The sequence below is a fragment of the Diabrotica virgifera genome, chromosome 4, assembly GCF_917563875.1.
Source record: "Diabrotica virgifera virgifera chromosome 4, PGI_DIABVI_V3a".
Taxonomy (NCBI): Eukaryota; Metazoa; Arthropoda; class Insecta; order Coleoptera; family Chrysomelidae; genus Diabrotica; species Diabrotica virgifera.
In genome coordinates this window covers 36,262,875-36,283,247 of record NC_065446.1, presented here as the reverse complement: position 1 = coordinate 36,283,247, position 20,373 = coordinate 36,262,875, and the positions used below count along the sequence as shown (strand labels likewise).

General features: G+C 35.3%; 1 protein-coding gene across 1 annotated transcript in view; it reads left to right on the top strand.

The window, feature by feature from the left end:
- The window catches only part of LOC126883002 (ATP-binding cassette subfamily G member 4), a 192,607-nt gene that overhangs the window by 133,667 nt on the left and 38,567 nt on the right, over positions 1 to 20,373 (top strand). The window contains exon 3 of the mRNA XM_050648148.1: positions 9,747 to 9,933. Within this exon, the coding sequence (XP_050504105.1) occupies positions 9,747 to 9,933 (187 nt within the window). The remainder of the gene's footprint in view (positions 1 to 9,746; positions 9,934 to 20,373) is intronic.

The following is a 20,373-nucleotide window of genomic DNA, read 5'->3' as shown; positions in this document are numbered from 1 at the left end:
GAACTTAAAAGAGCAGTCGCAGTCACTGTGAAGTAGTCAATAAATTAGAATTCTTCGAGCAAGAGCTTCACACGTTTCACCCCAGCGTATTTAAAACGTTTTTATATACTTCACTTGTATTTGGTCACTTTGCTCGGGAAAAACCTTGTAATCGATTTTAAACATACTTCCCGACTAGCTAGACATCTGAAATTTTCAGAATAGCTCAGAACTCGATGAAAATGCAATATTCAAAAGCTTTTACATGGATGCATCCAAAAGTGTATAAACATGTCAAAATCAGTATATTAAGAGCCAGATTTTGTTACTCGTGGATTCTTGGGGTCGCTGAACATACATACGCCATCAGAACCGACCCCGAAGCACTGGTACCTCGGTCAAAAATCGAGGTCGTGGGGCCCAGGGTCACTGCTAAGGCAAATCTTCTGGATTTTCTAAAGTTTTCGGCACTAAGTTGATGCAAACAGACTACTAGGAAGTTTTTGGGGTCGCTGATCACGAATACACCATCAGAACCGACACCGCTGCACCTGGAGCACAGGCTCACTGCTGAGGAACGTGATCTTCTGACGTTTATAGGGATTTCGGCAGTAAATTGACGCAAACACATTACTTGAGGGCTTTTGGCGTTGCTGAACACGAATATGATCGATTCTCGGAGCACCTTTTTTATGTGGGTGGAAACACCGTACAGAGCGACAAGGGAGAAGTGGCGGCTGACCTTCTCGTATTCTGCATTTGTCGCTGTGTATTTTCACTCAAGGTCACGCGCCAGCGCTGGCTTGTCGGATTGTACCATACTCGACGTGTGTTGGATTCAGAGTAGAGGAAAACATCCGAGTTTATTCCCCCCCCCCCCCCGGTAGGGAGATCCTGCAAGCGGATGCCTTTCTGTTACCCTGCCTACCAACTAAAACCACCCATGTTCGTCAAGACACCCCCGTACGTGTTCAGTTAGCGAACGAGACTTCGGAGTGCCTGGCGCAGTCTAGATCGGTCGTAAAAGTTGTCGGTTCTCACCTAGGACCGGTAAGGCAGGCCGCACATCAAAGAAACATGAAACGTAAATTAAGTTTCATGGAAATAAACCAGTGCTAAACAAATATATATCCGGCCATTTATGAAACTCTCCGAAAATAAAAATGTGTCATGAGCATGAATCACACTCGTTTCATTGGTAGGCGGACTTTGAGATTTGTTTAGAAGTGTTTTCTTTTCATGAAACATGTTTTTCGTTTCATGTTTCATGTTTTTCGTTTCATGTTTCTTTGGTGTGCGGCTTCTCTAAGGAACCGGGGAAAGAAATAAATGAAAAATAACAATGGAGTTTAAATGTTATTCGTGTCTGTGATCGGCATGTGGAGCTAAGAAAAAGAGGTGGCTCCTAAGATATCAATATCGGTAATATCAACCTATAATCACCAAAAAAAAAATGTGGATTGATCCAGATCTCTCTCATCCTGTCTCAGTTTCGTTCTCTATCATGCACTCTCTACATGAGTTCTGTTATTTGGTCTATGAGGAATTCAAAATTCTCTCTGCTTTCCATGGCGACACATATCCAAGTTGTCAGGGGATATCTCTCTTAGTTTTAAAGATACAATGCTCAATGCTGGGCTCTAATTATCATATGCCTTTATTTTTGATACTTTAGTACATCTGCCCAAATGGGGGTTCCATATAAAAGAGTCCATTGTGCCACTTGCAGGTACGTTCTTCGTTTTTAGTTGCTTGGGCCTCCTATATTCAGCATGATCCTTTGTAGGACTGCCGTTCTTACTTTTGTCCTCTGGACTACATTTGTCACATGTTTCGCAAATATTAGGCCTGTGTCGATGTACATGCCTAGGTATTTTGCACAGTTTGTATGCGGTATTGTTGTACTACCAATTTGAAAAGTCAGCTCGGGAACTGTGTCGTGGTCATTTCAATATGACCCCTTCCGTTTTGTTTCCGGCTAGTTCCAGATCGTGTCTAGCCATCCAGCTATTGACGTTTCTGCAGCATGTGTTTACTTTGTCTTCGATATCCCGGTTCATGTCAGTTATCACCAAGTCATCTGCGTAGGCGATAGTTAGAGTATCTCTGCCATAGTCAATTTCTAGTACCCCGTTATACAATATATTCCAGAGTGTTGGACCTAATACGGAACCTTTCGGTACGCCAGCTGTCAGCTTCTGTTCTGTATTTTTTGCCACTGTAACGTATCTAACTTTTATTCTGTATAAAATGATGTGTGTTCGTTGGAGAATTAAGTAACGACACTCTGAAGGAAATGCACAAGTTTATTGAGTTGTTAACAGCTTAGGCCATTATTAGACTAGGTAACTGGTGACGCAACTAGTGGCGCAACTGGTGGCGCAACTAGTGGCTCCACCAAATTAAAGCACACAAAATATTATGGGCAACTGGTAGCCGATATGGGCAACTGGTGGCGCAACCAGTTACCGTAGTCTAATAGGTCTCATTTACTTAAATGCTCCGTGACGTAATGAGTCACTGGTGGAGCAACTTGGTGGCCTCACCAGTTGCCTAGTATAATAGTGGCCTTAGGGTTCTGATAATGTATTCGTGGTAAGCGACCCCAAAAATCCCAGGAGTAATCTGTTTGCATCAATTTAGTGCCAAAAACCTCGAAACTCCAGAAGATGACGTGCCTCAGCAGTGACCCTGAGCACCAGGTGCTCCGGGGTTCAGTTCTGATGACGTATCTGTGTTCGTCGATCCCAAAAACCTCCGAGTAATCTGTTTGCATCAATTGAGTGCCGAAAACCCTCTAAACTCAAGAAGATGACGTGCCTTAGCAGTGATATTGAGCACCAGGTACACTGAGGGTCGGTTCTGATAGCGAATTCGTGTTCAGCGGCTCCAAAAACCTCCAATTAATCTGTTTGCATCAATTTAGTGCCGATAGCCCTCGACCCTCTAGATGACGTGCCTTAGCAGTAACCCTGGGAACCACGTGCTTTGGGGGGTCGGTTCTGATTGCGTATTCTTGTTCAGGGAATCCCAGAATAACAGAATCTGGCCCTTAATCTACTGATTTTGACATGTTTATGCACTTTTAAATGCATTTTATGCATTGTAAATGCAATTATGAATTTCCATCCATTTCTTTATTTTAGACTTTTTTCCTGGCGTCATCCTGATCACAATGTAACAGTTGTAAGGGTCGATTTCTCATACCTGCGTTAATCTATGGTTCAGTTGAACCAGGTTCACAGGTGATCTCCGGTTTTGTTTGGAATGCATTTCTCATTGCACGTTCATGTCAGTGCTCTTACTACAGCTTTCGAGAAATGCCAATAGATGGCAAAAGGTAAAAAACTGTCGCCATTTTGAACTACCTTTTTTATGCTGTTCTTGAATAAAGTTAAATTTAAGTATTTATAGTCAAATAGTCATTTTAATAATTATAAATAAATATTATAAAAACAAAAATAATGTTATCGTTTATTGTTAGGCTTAATATAATAAAATAGGATATATTTATATTATGACAGCGTTTCGTGTTAATACAACGCATGCGTAGTCCATGAAATCATCTGAACTGAGTTCTGAAATCTTTGAACGGCCGAATTCCACCGTTCAAGCATCGTTCAAGTTTAAACTGCCATCGGTTGAACGTGCGAATTGAGAAAGACGATTTTGACTTTAAACTGACATTTACTAGAAGTTCAGGTTAAACTGAAGTTGAACTCGATATGAGAAATTGGCCCTTAATCTCTAGGTGCTGTATTTAAAAATAAATTTATTCCGGTGTTTTTTGTTAAATGTCCGGTCTATTTATGTAGGCGTCCTATGATTTTATTTTTGTAAATAGTTGCTGTTAATAGTTATTTATGATATTAATGTTGAAAGTACACGTTTAAGGCACGCATGTGAAAGTTTGCAGAATGAGCGAAGCGAGTTCTGCAATTCACATGAGTGCCTTAAAAATGTACTTTTTAACACGCATATCATACAATATTTTTTCTACAAGTGTAATTACAGGACAATATCTACAAAAACTTTTACTTGAACTTGACTGACATTCCATTTTTATATTTTTTTAACATTACATCAAAATTGCCTATACGGTCAATACGAACTGCAGTGCCATAAAAATTTTAAAGCACTAGTACCTTAAAGTAGCATTTTTAATGCTCGTATGGAGTGCTAAAAATTGCATTTTTAACACGGTTGTAGAAAATAGTTATTTATGATATAAGTGTTAAAAGTACAATTTTAAGACACGCATGTGAAAGTTTGCAGAATGAGCGAAGCGAATTCTGCAATTTACATGAGTGCCTGAAAAATGTACTTTTTAACACGTATATCATACAATATTTTTTCTACAAACGTCATAATATATCAACAATTATAATTTATTCATTCTCAATTACAGGACAGTATCTACAAAAACTTTTACTTTAACTTGACTGACATTCCATTTTTATATTTTTCTTGACATTACATCAAAACTGCCTATACGCTGTGAGCTCGTACGTAGAGGGGATATTTACAAATTCGCGAGCGCCAGTAGTGACAAGTCTGTAAACCTTTACCGGAAATTTGACATAAATGTCAAAGTGATTAATTTAAAATTAAAATTAAAAACATTAATTGTAAAAAATATTAGTTGGTCAAAACTGTGGTATATATTTTTACCTTAAATATACTTACGTTTTAAATACTGAATTTAAGTTTTTTTAATGTTCTATTAATCTATTAATCTAAATCTTAGCGCCATCTACACGATAATTGTGAAAGTATCCGAAGTAAGAAATTCATATTTTGTCAATAGAACGTCAAAATGATTGGCAAAATCTTAAAAAAATCGATTACAATTTAATTACTTTTTTGCGTTGTAAATATTAAGCGATAACAATTAAATAATAAATTTAAAAATTACCGGTGAAAGTTGAATTAGTAGTCCGCTAGGAGCGACACCAGCGAAGCTCACAGCGTATACTGTCAATACGTAAATCATAACAACTATAGAATAACATCTTACTTTTATTGTTGTATATTCTAACAAATTTTAATAGTTTTTTTCTACAAACGTGTTAAAAATGCAATAATACAGTTTAAATTAAATTTTAAAAAACCTTTTAAACCACCTTTTTCAAATTGCGCAAGTTGTACTATTAATATGTTAATGTTAATAAATGTTAATATGTTAATAATGTTAATAAATGAAATATAAATATTTTGACGTTTCACAATTTGACAATTTGTAGCATTTTTAACGCTCCTATGGAGTGCTAAAAATTGCATTTTTAACAAGGTTGTAGAAAAAATATTTTATTAAATTATTTAATTTGGTAGTTATCTTTAATAAACCATTATTATAAATATATATTTAATCCGAAGTAATTACAAACTGTTTTTATTTCATAATTGCTACTCTTACTTTTTTACTCGTTCGTTTTTAACTTTTACTTTACGGTTGCAAAGATATCATGATTTTTAGTGAAAGTCTACTACGCGGACAATAAAAGCAAGTTTAAAAGATAAATGTTATGTATTATTCGGTAATACTGCTTTTGTAAATTTGACTTGATATATTTTGTATTTTAACCAAGCATAACATAACAGCCATCTTGATTGGCAGGGTTGAGGTATAAAACCACTTTCTCGTAATCAGGATAGCATTATCACTCCACTAACAAAATCCACAGTTCTAGTTAAAACAAAATTATTAAGAAAATAATTATAGTTTACTATTCTACTTGAGAAATAAGCCACAATTTAACTTGAAAATGATTTTATTGAAGTTTCGACTTCCACCTCGGACGTCGTTATCAAAATATAAAATATTAATAAATTAAACAAAAATGTTGTTGATAACAACAAACTGTTGACAGTTTATTAAATGAAGAATTTGACAGACAGCCTGTGGAGTTAACGGAGACAGTAACAGCAATGGTTACCAGAATAATAAACGGGGAAGTGGCGCAAGCGCTTCAAAAAATAAAGAAAGGAAAAGCAGTCGGACCAGATAATATTCCTGGGGAAGTATGGAGAGCATTGGGAGAGACAAGGATAAGTTGGCTAGCAGGTCTATTTAATAGAATTATGGAAGTTGGACAAATGCCAGTCGAATGGAGAAGCAGTATATTAGTACCTGTCTACAAAAACAAGGAAGACATACAACAATGTACAAACTACAGGGCTATAAAACTACTTAGCCACACCATGAAAATATGGGAGAGAGTAATTGATAGACGGATACGTGAAGAAACCGAAATATCCGATAATCAATTTGGCTTTATCCAGGGCAGATCAACAAAAGATGCAATTTTCATTGTAAGGCAACTGATGGAAAAATACAGGAATAAAGAGACCAACGCTCATATGGTATTCATTGATCTTGAGATAGCATACGATAGAGTTCCTCGAGAGATTCTGTGGTGGGCACTCAATAAGAAAGGAGTCCCTGGCGAATATGTAAAGATTGTGAGAGATATGTATGAGGGAGTAACGACTAGTGTTAGGACAGGTGTGGGAGAGACGGATAAATTTCAGGTGAAAGTAGGATTGCACCAAGGCTCGGTGCTTAGTCCTTATTTATTCTCATTAATTTTGGACCAGATAACAGCGAAACTACAGGGTAACATTCCATGGTGCTTAGTGTATGCCGATGATGTCGTATTAGTAGGAAATAGTGAAAGAGACTTAGAACAAAAACTGGAACAGTGGGGACAAGCTCTGGAGGAAAAAGGTTTAAAACTTAGTAGGACAAAAACAGAGTATTTGGAATGTTCATTTAAAGATGGAGTTACTACAAATACAATGGTATCTTTGGATGGTGAAATGATTGTGAAAAACAGTAGTTTTAAGTACCTAGGATCGGTATTACAGACTAATGGAGAAATAAATGGAGATGCATGCAGTAGAATTAGGGCTGGATGGATGAAGTGGAAAGAAGCGAGTGGTGTGTTGTGTGACAGAAAAATTCAAATGAAGCTGAAGGGAAAATTCTATAAAACAGCCATAAGACCGGCTATGATGTACGGAACTGAATGTTGGGCAGTGAAAAAGAAAGAGGAACAACGAATGCATGTGGCGGAAATGAGAATGCTTAGATGGATGAGTGGAGTGACAAAGAAGGATAAAATTAGAAATGAGTATATTAGGGGAAGTCTAGGTGTGGCCAATTGCACCAATTGATGCCAAAATGAGAGAGCATAGGTTAAGATGGTTTGGTCATGTTCAACGTCGAGACGTTAATCACCCAACACGAAGAATAGCTGAAGTGCAGATTCCTGGAAGGAGTAGGAGAGGAAGACCAAAGAAGGCCTGGGGGGACGATAAGGCAGGACATGTTGGTAAAGGCGATTAACATTGATATGATCCAAGATAGAATTGTGTGGAGAAATGCGATTAAAGAAGCCGACCCCGCATAGGACAAAAGAGGACATAAGGCAAAGAGAATGATGTTGTTGCTTAGTAAAAAAAAATCTTCTAATAATTTAATTTAATCTGACTCATTCATATCGGCAATTCAGACATATATTATACATTTTAAAGTAGAAGACTTTAAAGTGATATAGCCAATATTTATGAGTTGCATTCATGGGACGACTTTATTGAAAGATAGTTCATTAGCTCACTGGGGAGGTTGTACGGTCGATTCATAAAAGAACGAATCGAAACCCAATATGAGCAAATAGAAGATCAGAGTGAATTCCGTGCTGGCAGATCTTGTGTTGTTAATATATTTGTACTTCAACAAATTATAGAGAAAAGGACAGCCAGTAAGTTACGACTCATTTAGTGTTCGTTGACAGAGAAGGCCTATGATACAGTACCCTTAAAAAGATTGTTTGAAATATTGACGAAGGCACTAAGTAATGCACATTATACATCAACGCTATATCGAACATGTACATAAATGAAAAAAGTGTCGTTAAAATGGGAAATAAAATTTCAGACGCATATCCTGTCACAAAAGGCTTAAGACAAGGATGTTCTTTGTCCCCAACTCTATTCAAAATCCATATTCGCAGGAAGCATTAAACAACTCGAGGAGAAAATGCACAGAAATGGGAATAGAGCATGGAAACAACGGACATAACAAATATTTTCTTCGCAGACGATCAAGTGATTATGGCAAAAGATGAGGAAGGCATGGATTATATAATTCCAAAGTTAACCGAAGAATACGAAAATTGGGGACTCACAATCAATATAAACAAAGCAGAATATCTTAGAATAAAGAACGAAGAAAGAGACCCACAACAAAAAAATGCGAAGAATTTAAATACCTATAAGTATTTTAGGGACAGTCAAGGGAAGTAAAATTGAAACGAGACATCCAGCAGAAAAGACAATCGGGCCGAAATGTGGTACAAACACTAAACCCGTTACTTTGGTCTCCTAAAATTAGTTTACAAACCAAAATCACAGTCTACAACTCGGTTGTAGAACCAATTTTGACGTACGGATGTTGGTAAATGACTGAACGAGAAGAAAAAACTGGAAGTAGTAGAAATTGACTACCTAATAAGAGCGTGTCGCATATCCAGACTTGATCGCATCCCAAATGAATATAAGAAGAAGAACAGGAAGGAGTTACAATACCGTAGATACAATAGAATCCAAACAGCATTTATGGTACGGGCATGTAATGCGAATGTGTGATGAACGATGGCCAAAACAGGGTTAAACTATATTCCATGGAATAGAATAGGGAGGGGAAGACCAGTACTGGAATGGAGAGAAGCGATCAGAGGAATAATTAGAGATAGAGCCATCATCATCATCCAGCCTTCTGCATCCAAAGTTGAACATAGGCCTTCCCTAATTTCTTCCAGTTTTGTCGGTCTTGGGCTTGCTGTAACCAATTCCCAGCAATCCTTTTGACGTCGTCTGTCCATCGTGTAGGTGGTCTACCTCTACTTCTTCTGTCTGCTCTTGATCTCCACACTGTAATTTTTTGGGTCCACCTCCCGTCCTTCATTCTGGCTATATGACCCGCCCAATTCCACTCCAGCCATGCTACTCGCTCTATGACATTTGTGACGCCCGTCCTTCTTCTGATTTCTTGGTTTCTAACCCTGTCTCTAAGAGTCAGTCCAAGTAGTGACCGTTCCATTCTTCTTTGGGCCACTTTAAGTTTGGTTGCTGTGGCCTGGGTTAATAATAATGTTTCGGCGCCGTAAGTCATGACTGGAAGCACACATTGGTCGAAAGTCTTCTTTTTCAAATAATTTGGCAAGTTCCTCTTGAAGATGTCTGATAGAGCTCCATATGCGGCCCATGCTAAGGTGATTCTTAGTAATTGTATTAATAATAATTTAATTAATAATAATTAAATACTTCTTTGTAATTCGGCAGTTTGATTGTCCCTGGCAATTTGGATTTCATGCCCTACGTATTTATATTTATGGACCAATGCTATAAATGAGGAATAATGGACCGACCGAAAAAGGTGGAGATCGAAAAGCGGGATGCAGCAGAGGCTGTAGGACCCCGGACCCCCGTAGGTATATATTATATACATATTACAAGAGAGAGAGAGAGAGTAGTAGTAGGTAGTTAATAAGTCGATATAATCTTTTGTTGGTCGATATTATCCTCTCAGGAAAAGTTGTATTGAGAAAAGCCTAACAATCGTAGAATTACGCTTAGTATTTTGTGAATGTGAAATCAATACAGGTTTAGGTATTACAGAAATTATTGTTCCGATTCAATTTTTAACAACTGACTGCACTATTTTACTTGTTATTACGTACTAATAATATATATTTTTGTTACAGAACCATAGGGGTAAAAGGCCATGTGTTAATGAACGGCAGTGATAGAGATCTTAGTCAATTCCGAAAATTATCGGCATATATTATGCAGGATAACCAACTACATGCTAATCTAAGAGTGGATGAAGCTATGGCTGTCGCAGCTGCACTTAAAATTGGCGCCAAAAGTCCAAAAGATCGAGAAGATATCGTAAGTATGATTAGAATAAATTAGATTTAACCATTCAAGTAATATTTGTCTCCTTTGATAAGATGTTTCTCCGTTATTCCATTGTATCAAATGGATGTATATAGTCTAAGATTTAAGATATGATTTAAGGTCGATCTACACCGATCTGTTTAATGGATAAAAATTATTGGATAGGTATATAATTTAGTATGTGAACAATTATAAAAAAAAACAAGGGGTGCCCGATCTAATTTTGTTCTGACTATAGTTAATTATTAATAAAAAAATGACTTTTTTTATAAATTAAAAAAAAAAATTCGGCCCGGCAGATATTATTTTAGAATTTTTGTATCATTCTAAACAAAAAAGGTCTTTCGTAATTTTTCTCTTTAAGTTGATCGTTTTTGAATTATAAACAATTTAAAACTGAAAAAAGAATAAAAGATGGCGAGTTTCAAGGCTCAAAAACAGGCGTAAAAAATATCATTTTTGAAATTACGAAGTACCTAAATTCAAGTTCAAAACTGTCAGTTCTTGAGAAGTATTTTGGACTTATTTCATTTTAAAGCCCGTCTTCCCATGAGAGACTTTCCTCATTAACAATTAAAAAAATATATTTTAGAATAAAACATGTGAAAAATTCTTATCGGGACCTGATAGAAGAAGATTTAAACTTGAATTTAGTTACTTGATGATTACAAAAATAATATTTTTTACTTATATTTTTGACCCATGAAAATCGTCATCTTTCGTTCTTTTTTCAGTTTTAAATTGTTTATTACTCGAAAACGATCAAGTTACGAGAGAAATTACAAAAGACCTTTTTTGTTGTGTTGTAGCTAGTGCTGAGTACACTAGTAGTAGTAGTAATTTTCATTACAGTCAATTGCGACTTAATTCCATATAAACATAACATTTGCTTTTTGTTGTGTTGAACATCATATTTATTTAATTTAACTAACCCTAATTAGAATTTTTTGATGGATTCATATTATACTCATAATAAACAAACAACAAAAAATTTAGGAAATACTCAGAAATAATCACACAAGTTTTTATTTTGCTCTCGTCTGTATATCAAAACACATTTCACAATTTTATGAATAATTTATGATTTTACTGTAAACAAGTCACCTTTAGTGGTTTCATATGGTAATTAAGATTAATTTAAAACCAGGTAGTTTGGTGTTGATTGAATAACATAATTTTACTAACTTTGGTAATAAATATAACAATAATCAAATCAAAGCAGACTCTATATGAATTGATAATAATGATAGACTAGGACAGGGGTCACCAATTGGCGCACCGCGGTCCGCATCCGGACCGTAGGCTAGTTTTGTGCGGACCGCGATTAAATTCAGAATATTTAGTGTTTTGCAATTTTTAAAATGTTTGGCCATGAAATTGTGTATGTACTATGTTTGGCTCAACTTATGTGTGCGATGCAGCTTTTTCAATAATGAACTTGATTAAAAATCGGTACACATCTCAGCTAACAGATGAATATCTCAACTCCCTAATGAGAATCAGTTGCACTAAACTCATTCCAAACTTCAGACAGGTTGTAGGTACATTTTTTACACAGTAAACAATTTTTTTAAACAAATTCAAAATTACCTTTTGCTCCAAAAAATGTATTTTTAAGTTTTTTGGGTAATTGTAAACTAAAATGGTCTCTTGTTATTTTTCTCAAATGTTGATAGTTTTCGAGTTATAAGCGATTTAAAAACTGAAAAATGCGAAAATACGCATACGCATTTTCGAGGCTTGAAACTTCATGTGTAAATTATTAGTGTTCAGGTTGACAAGTGCCTAAATCGGAGCTTATTTCAATGTAGACCGTTGTTTTTTAAGAGGAAACAGTAGCGATCAACAGGTAGCGAAAACGCATTCCAAGATTGCGGCTGTAATTTTGAATATTTTTTCGAGATATTTGGCACACGTATTCTTAATATAATAAAGAATGGCGGTACAGAGCCCAATTTGAAAAATAGATTAATATGTGGAAATTACTCTGTAATTAATTACAATATTAAAAAAACGAGCCTGTACTGCCATTAAGAAGAACAAAAAAGTACACTTTCTTCAAATAAACTTTTTATCCGATGCCTAGATTTTGTGTCATTTTGGAACTACTAATGAAATAAAAAATTTGAGTAGTTCCAAAATGACACAAAATCTAGGCATCGGATAAAAAAGTTTATTTGAAGAAAGTGTATTTTTTGTTCTTCTTAATGGCGGTACAGGCTCGTTTTTTTAATATTGTATTTAATTACAGAGTAAATTCCACATATTAATATATTTTTCAAATTGAGCTCTGTATCGCCATTCTTTATTATATTACGAATACGTGTGCCAAATATCTCGAAAAAATATTTAAAATTACAGCCGTAATCTTGGAACGCGTTTTTGCTACATGTTGATCGCTACTGCATCACCTTAATTGTTAATCTTCGCGCGTCGCACTTTATGTGTATAGGTGCGACAGAGACGCGCAAACATATACGTACTTATGCGAGATTATATTATATACGTATTTATGCGAAACTTTATTAAAATTTTATAATATATTATTAATATGGTTTTTTTTAATAATTTATTTATTTATTCAGTTAATTATTGCCAATGTGCTAATTAAATCCGCCAATCATATGATGCGATATGCACCATATAGTGCGACGCGCCGCCACGGCGGCTTAAGGGTCGGGTGGACGCGCATAATTAACAATTAAAATTGAAATAAGCCCCGATTACTCATCAGAATCTTGAAATTGAATGTTTAAACTTCAATTTAGGTACTTGACGACCTCAAAAATAATAATTTACACATGAGTTTTCAAGCTTCGAAAATGCTTATTTTCGCATTTTTCAGATTTTAAATCGCTTAAAACTCGAAATCTATCGACTTTTGACATATTTTTTGTTTACGATGACCCCAAAAATGTTAAAAACATATTTTCGGGGGCAAAAAAGGTGAGGTTTTGAATTTGGTAAAAAAAATTATAAACAATTTCTGTCCAACAATTTCGCCCGGCACCCTTCTGATTTGTTTAAAGGGGATATTTTTTAACAAGAATCCGTAAATAAACCGAATCAGAACAACCAGATACAGGTAGCATTCAATCCGGACCCCGCAAGTGTCATAGGTTTGCGAAACGGATCCTCAGGCAACATAATTGGTGACCCCTGGACTAGGGCATTTAGACCAAAAAACACCGGAATCAATCAACTTATCGATGCATTTTTTCTATTGTGTTCGAGATGACGTCAGGAAAAAAGTCTGCAATGGAAAAATGGGTGGAAATGCATAATTACATTTACAGTGAATAAAATGTATTCAAAAGTGCATAAACATGTCAAAATCAGTGCATTATAGGCCCGGTTTTGTTACTGGGGGGTATTTGCAATCCCAAAAGCCAACGAGTGTTCTGTTTGCATTAATTTAGTGTCGGAGAGCCTGGAAATTCCAGAAGATGACATGTATATCAGTCACCCTGGGCGCTAGGTGCTCCGAGGGCCGATTCTAATGTCACATTCGTGTTCAGCAGTACCAAAACCCCCGAATAATCTATATGCGCATCAATTTATTGCAGAAAACCCTCAAAACTCTAAGAAGATGACAGACCTTAGCCATAACTCTGGCCACAAGGTACTCATGGCGTCGGTTCTAATGCTGAATTCGTATTCAGCGACCCGAAAAACCCCCGAGTAACAAAATCTAGTCCTTAATCTACTGATTTTGACTTGTTTTCATAAAATTCTCATAAACTCAAATTCCCCAAAAATCTCATAAACTTTTGGATGCATTTTATGCACTGTAAATTTCCACCCATTTTGACTTTTAAGGGCGTAGGCGCAAAACTTCGCGCCAATGTGTTTTAAACGCTTTATTTTTTTTTTTCGAATCCTGAGAAAACTAATAAGTATTTTTGAAAAATTTAAACTAATGAAAGACTACATTATTACGTAGGGCCGAAAGTCCCTGAAGACTTCTATAGTGTTTATTTTAATAAGTTACAGCGGTGAAAAAAAAAAGAAAATTTAGTGTGATTTTTAATTTTAAATATCTCATTCAAAAGAAACGCTTTGGTTATTCTAAGGGACTTTCGACCCACGGTAATAATGTAATACACACACCGGCAAAATTAGCCGAACATCTTAAAAATGGGACATGTTTGTGGTCTCGAATTTCCTAAACCTGTTGTCCGATATGAGTGATTCTTTTAATATGTTATAGCCTTATTATTTAAGAATATCGGCACAGCATAGAAAACGTTTTCGTTTATTATGCTGTGATATCGGTGTAATAATATTGTTGCTAGACAGGTAAATGTCATTTTATACCGGGTGTAACAATCATACTGTGTTTTTTTTCTTAAAGAACATCCTGTGTAATATTCTAGCATATATAAAATATTGAAATTAAAACTCAATTATAGCCTTAGACTTTCTTAACATTTTCTTTTTTGATTCATTTGCTTATGTTGGAAAATAAAAAAGTTATGTGCTTTAACAACTAGCCATGTTTTTCATCAATAAATCCTCATAGTAGGGGAGGAAAGTATGCTAAATTTGCAGTTACTCAAGCGTTATTGGGACCTATTGGATTGTGAAGTGCTATATTGGGTGCTAAAACCAAAAAAAGTTAAGTTTTCCATAAAGTGTGGGACTTTCCATTTTTTAATTTAATTTTCCATTTCCACCAATTGTTTTTTCCGATTATAGCTTCATCTATCCATAATTGGAAAAAATGTTGCGAATAAAAGTTGCTTATTTTTACGTCAAGATCCAAATCTGTAATAAAAATTGGGGGCTCCTATTTAAGAGTTTTAAGTAACCCCCCACCCCACATCCGTGGGGGGTCGTGTTTGGTGTCATTGGGGAATTCATTAAGGGGGGAAGGAAAAAAAATATATTTTTAGAAAAACTCGAAATCGTCAGATTAAGATAAGGTAAGTTAAGTACATGCAAAATAGTGTATATTTAAAAAATCTGACGATTTGAGCGCGGGACGTAAGAAAATGAGCGAGTCACAAAGTTTCACAAAAAAAGCGAATATTTCGCGAAATGAACGTCAGATCGAAAAAACTAAAAAATACGTGTTCAAAATATTTCAAAAGTCTATCGAATGATAATAAAAACGAACCCCCACGGAAAGGGGTGAGGGGTAAATTAAAAATTTTAAATACGAACCCTGCGATATTTCGCGAAATGAACATCAGATCGAAAAACTGCAAAGTACACGTACCTATTCAATATTTTTGAAAAATCTATCGAATGGCACCAAACACAAGCCCCCACTGAGGTGGTTGAAGGATTTAATTTAAAATCTTAAATAGGAGCCCCCAATTTTTATTGCAGATTTGGATTCTTTACGTAAAAATAAGCAAGTTTTATTCGACACATTTTTCGAATTATGAATAGATAGCGCTATAATCGGAACAAAACGATTGTTTCAAATGGAAAATTAAATTAAAAAATTAAAAGTCACCCACTTTATGGAAAACTTTACTTAACCTTTTTCTGGTTTTAGCACATACTCTTCACAAGCCAATTGGTCCCCATAACGCTCGAGTAACTGCAAATTTAGCATACTTTCCTTCCCTACTCTGAGGATTTATTGATGAAAAACATGGATAGCTGTTAACGCACATAACTTTTTTATTATCCAACGTAAGTAAATGAATCAAAAAGTAGAATGTTAATCAAGCCTAAGTCTACAATTGAGTTTTAATTTTAATATTTTACATATACTAGAATATTCCACAGGGTGTTCCAAACTTTAAGAAAAAAACACAGTATGATTGGTACACCCGGTATAAAATGATATTTACCTGTCTAGCAACAATATTATTACAACGATATTCTTAAATAATAAGGCTATAACATACTAAAAGAATCACTCAAATCGGACCACTGGTTTAGGAAATTCGAGACATCAAACATGTCCCATTTTAAAGGTGTTCGGCTAATTTTGCCGTTGTGTGTATTTGATTCTGCGTTTAAATTTTTCAAAAATACTTATTAGTTTTTTCAGGATTCGACAAAAATGAGTGCATTTAAAACACATTGGCGCGATATTTTGCGCCTACGCCCTTAAAAGCAGATAGTTTTAATGTTTAATTTATTTATCCGCTAACAAAATCTTTTATCTATCGTAAAACAAATAAATACAACAGTATTTTATCTATATTTGCCTTTATAATGTGTTTGCCTTACTGATCGATATCATTTAATCCAAATACATAATATACAACTTTCGTTAAGGATATTTAGCCAACTATTTTACTGTAAATAAATGAGAAGTCCCAGATCCGTAAAGGTTTCTACATATAAAGCTCGAATCATATTATCATGCCCGGCACCAGGGCCGGATTTAAGGGAGGGCAGGCTGGGCAGCTGCGGCCCCCACAAAGCCCAAACGTAAAAAAATCAGCACATTATTATTTTATTATTATTATTATACAATAATATCGAGCCAAAGCAGAGCTTATATGGCTCAAAGTACAAAAATAATTGTAGGTCTTAAACTAAATAATATAACATAAAACAAATTCTTACAAAATAAAAATTAAATTAAAGTAAATATTCAAAAGAATTGGTTTTCATAAAAGTTGTTACAACAATAGCAAATTAAAAAAGATACAAAAACTAGAAAGTAAGTATACCTAAAAATTACAAATTTTTTTTCCCATAAAAAAAACATAAAATATATCCTTATATTTTACAACAACTATTTTAACAAAAATTGCTAACATTACACATACAATGTCCAGTTAGTTCTCATCAAACCTGTTTTTGAAACTATTTAAGCTAATAGCCCCTACAATGTCATCACTTAAACTGTTCCATTTATCAAAAACTCGATTTACCAAAAAGTTTTGCCTTACAGTAGTTTTAAAAGGTTCCTTTTTTAATTTATAGTGATGACCTCGTAGTCTAGCATCTTCTCTGATATTAAAAAAATTCGATGTTCCCCAAAATTCTCCCCTAAGAATTCTGTAAGTAGATATTAAATCACCTCTCTCTCTTCTATGAGTCAATGGAGACAACTTAAGCTTTCTTAAGCGAGTTTCATAGCTTAATCTTGCATAATTAAAAGGTAGCTTAGTAGCTCTTCGTTGTACTCCTTCTAATAAATTAATATCTCTTTGTAAATGAGGTGACCAAACAGATACCGCAAATTCCAGGTGAGGTCTGACATAACTTTTATAGAGTTTCAAAAACAAGTCTGGAGACATTCTAGGAAAAGCTTTTGATATGAGGTATAAAGCAGAGTTAGCTTTACCGACTACTTTTGCTGTTTGAGTAGACCAACTTAACGTTTGGTTGACCGTAACGCCCAAATCATTAACTTCCTGTACCGATTTCAGAGGAACTCCATCCAAAAAATATGTTATATGTGGATTATTATATCCACATTGAACAACACAGCACTTACGCGAATTTAATGGAATAGCCCATTTCATGCTCCATTCTGATAGCTGATTAAGGTCACTCTGAAGAGTATTAACAATATCGGGACAGTAATATAACTTTATATCGTCGGCATATGAAACTGATTTTGACTGCCATCCGCACGTTAAATCAGATACGTACAACAAAAACAGAATAGGCCCTAATATTGATCCCTGAGGGACACCACTGGCTACCGCACGTGGAACACTGCAGTCATTTTCCACTTTGACCGAAAAAGTTCTTTCAGAGAGGAAGTTTTCTAACCACAATAGCAACTCACCACGCACGCCGTAATGTTCTAGCTTCAGCATTAATTTTTGTATGGGTACCTTATCAAATGCACGGGAAAAATCTATATAAATAATGTCAATCGGTTCATATCGGTCCAAAGATAAAGTCCATTCATTAAGAGAGTGAAGAAGGTTGCTAGTTACAGAACGCTTCGGCAGAAATCCGTGTTGAGAGACTTGAATAACATTATGCTCTAACCAAAAGGATATTAATTTATTAGCTATTAATTTTTCCATTATTTTAACTGATGTTGGTGGAACTGTTACTGGGCGATAATTAGACGAAAGGAGTTTATTTCCACTTTTATATATCGGTGTTACTATACCAGATTTCCATGAAGCTGGTATTGAATTTGTTTGCAAAGATTTGGCCAATAAAGCTGCCATTGGAGCCGCTAAACTATCTGCACAATTATGATATAACAATAGTGAAATATTTTCCGATCCAGGAGACGCAGTAGTCTTTAAAGAACATATTGTTGAACATGTTCTTGTAAAGAACATATGACCTTATTCACACATAATAATTTTTGTGAATCGATTAACTATGATATTTCGGTACATGGAAGGTTTCACTGATGTTAAAAGGTTTCTCATATTTTTGCCAAATCACGGTCATAAGCAGAAGATATATTTAATTCTCTAATGAGATTTTTGTAAGAATATGATACCGATTTGAAAAACTGCAGGGGACAGTCCTACGATAACGCGTGGATTCCGTGTGCCGTCCACTCTCCAAATTTTGTTGCAAAAGCTGCAGGTGAGGGTTGTCCTGCTGCCACTGCATCCTTAGATTTCTTGGAAGAACTATATGAACTATATGTATTTTCACTTCCTCTACATAGTGATACAACTTGTTAATCGGATGTTTAAAAGCTGCGCCTTTAAGAAAAAGCAACGCCGACCGTTGCAGAAATATTACTTTTCCTAAAAGAGTAAATACTAGTGCTAGATGATCATCTAGAAATGATGCCGCAAAAGCACTTATTAAAAGCGGTTATAATCAGATTAAAAGAGCAATATCCAAAATTTTAGAAGACGATGAGCAACAATTCAAAACTCGTAGCGATGCAAATAGTTTGTATAATCGAATGTGTTTACTGGAAAAAGGAATATTCGCAATAGTTTGGAATGAAATCTTAGAGATCACAAACAGCACAATCCGTATTCCCCAAGATCCAATTATTGACCTTAATTCAGTAGTGGCGGCACTTAAATTACTTAAACCTCTCTAAATTACTTAAAACTCTCCTTTTAAGAATATTCGACTGACTCCACTGCTCACTCACTGAAGCTTAACTTATAGCAATGATTAAGTTGAAATTCTAGTGGTCGACTGGTACAATATGTACAATTTTTCAATTCATTTAAAGAGGAAATCGGCTCATCAAATATAAGTTATACATTTCAAATGTACCGACTGTTAAAAGAGAAGAATGTGAATGATGCGATTCCAAACGTTGAGATGACACTTTCTTTATATTTATTTCAGATGCTAACTAAGTGAGTGGAAAGATCATTCTCAAAATTTAAGTTATTATTAATTAAAAATCGACTTCGGTCTATGATGCGCCAAGAGCGTTTGAATCATCTCCCTATAATGATCATTGAACACGATGTCTTCTTAAAGCAACTACACATGCCCGATATAATCAAGGAATTTTCAATTAAAACATCTCAAAAATTACCAGGACTTTAACCATACATTTTATTGTGTTTATTTTTAATCTTTTACAGTAACAAAATACAGTTCTTAATATTTTTTATTATTTAAAAATATATTTATAAAAGTACCTAGGTCAACATTTCTTTTTATTTTTAAAAGGAAAAACCCTGTAGTTGGTTGTATACCATAGTTATAGAAACAATTTTTTTAGTGCGTAGGAGGTAGGGCCCCACACCAATTCTGCCCAGGGGCCCCCACTGCCTTAAATCCGGCTCTGCCGGCACGTACCGTTTCGTTTCCGAAAAATATTGTTTTTAATTGTTTTAAATATGAACAATTCATACTGTCCGGAGCGTATCATATCATACACTTCTTTGTTAAATCAGGTTTTTCGGAGACTACGCTACGTGCCGGAACGGTGCGGGCATGATAATATGATTCTTGCTTTATCATGCACTCATCGTTTCCAGCACGTAGCGTTTAGTTTTCGAAAAATATTGATTTTAATGGTTTTAAATATGAGCAATTCACAGACGTCAGACGTCCGACGACAGTTACTCTCCGGAACGTATCGTATCAGACACATCTTTGTACAATCAGGTTTTTCGGAGACTACGCTACGTGCCGGAACGGTGCGGGCATGATAATATGATTCTTGCTTTATCAGGCACTCATCGTTTCCAGCACGTATCGTTTAGTTTTCGAAAAATATTGATTTTAATGGTTTTAAATATGAGCAGTTCACAGACGTCAGACGTCCGACGCCGGAACGTATCGTATCGAGACACATCTTTGTACAATCAGGTTTTTCGGAGACTACGCTACGTGCCGGAAACGATGAGTGCATGATAATATGTAGAAACCTTTAATCTGAAACCTCTCGTGGAACTAATTTCTAGGTACTTCCTTTATCTCTGCCTTTTACAATTTATAAGGCAAGGAGACGACGAATAAAGAAGACCAAAAGAACTCTACAATGTGCAGTCACATTTCATCTACTCGTCTAGGAAAAATTCCAACTAATGTTGGTTCCGTGTACTCACA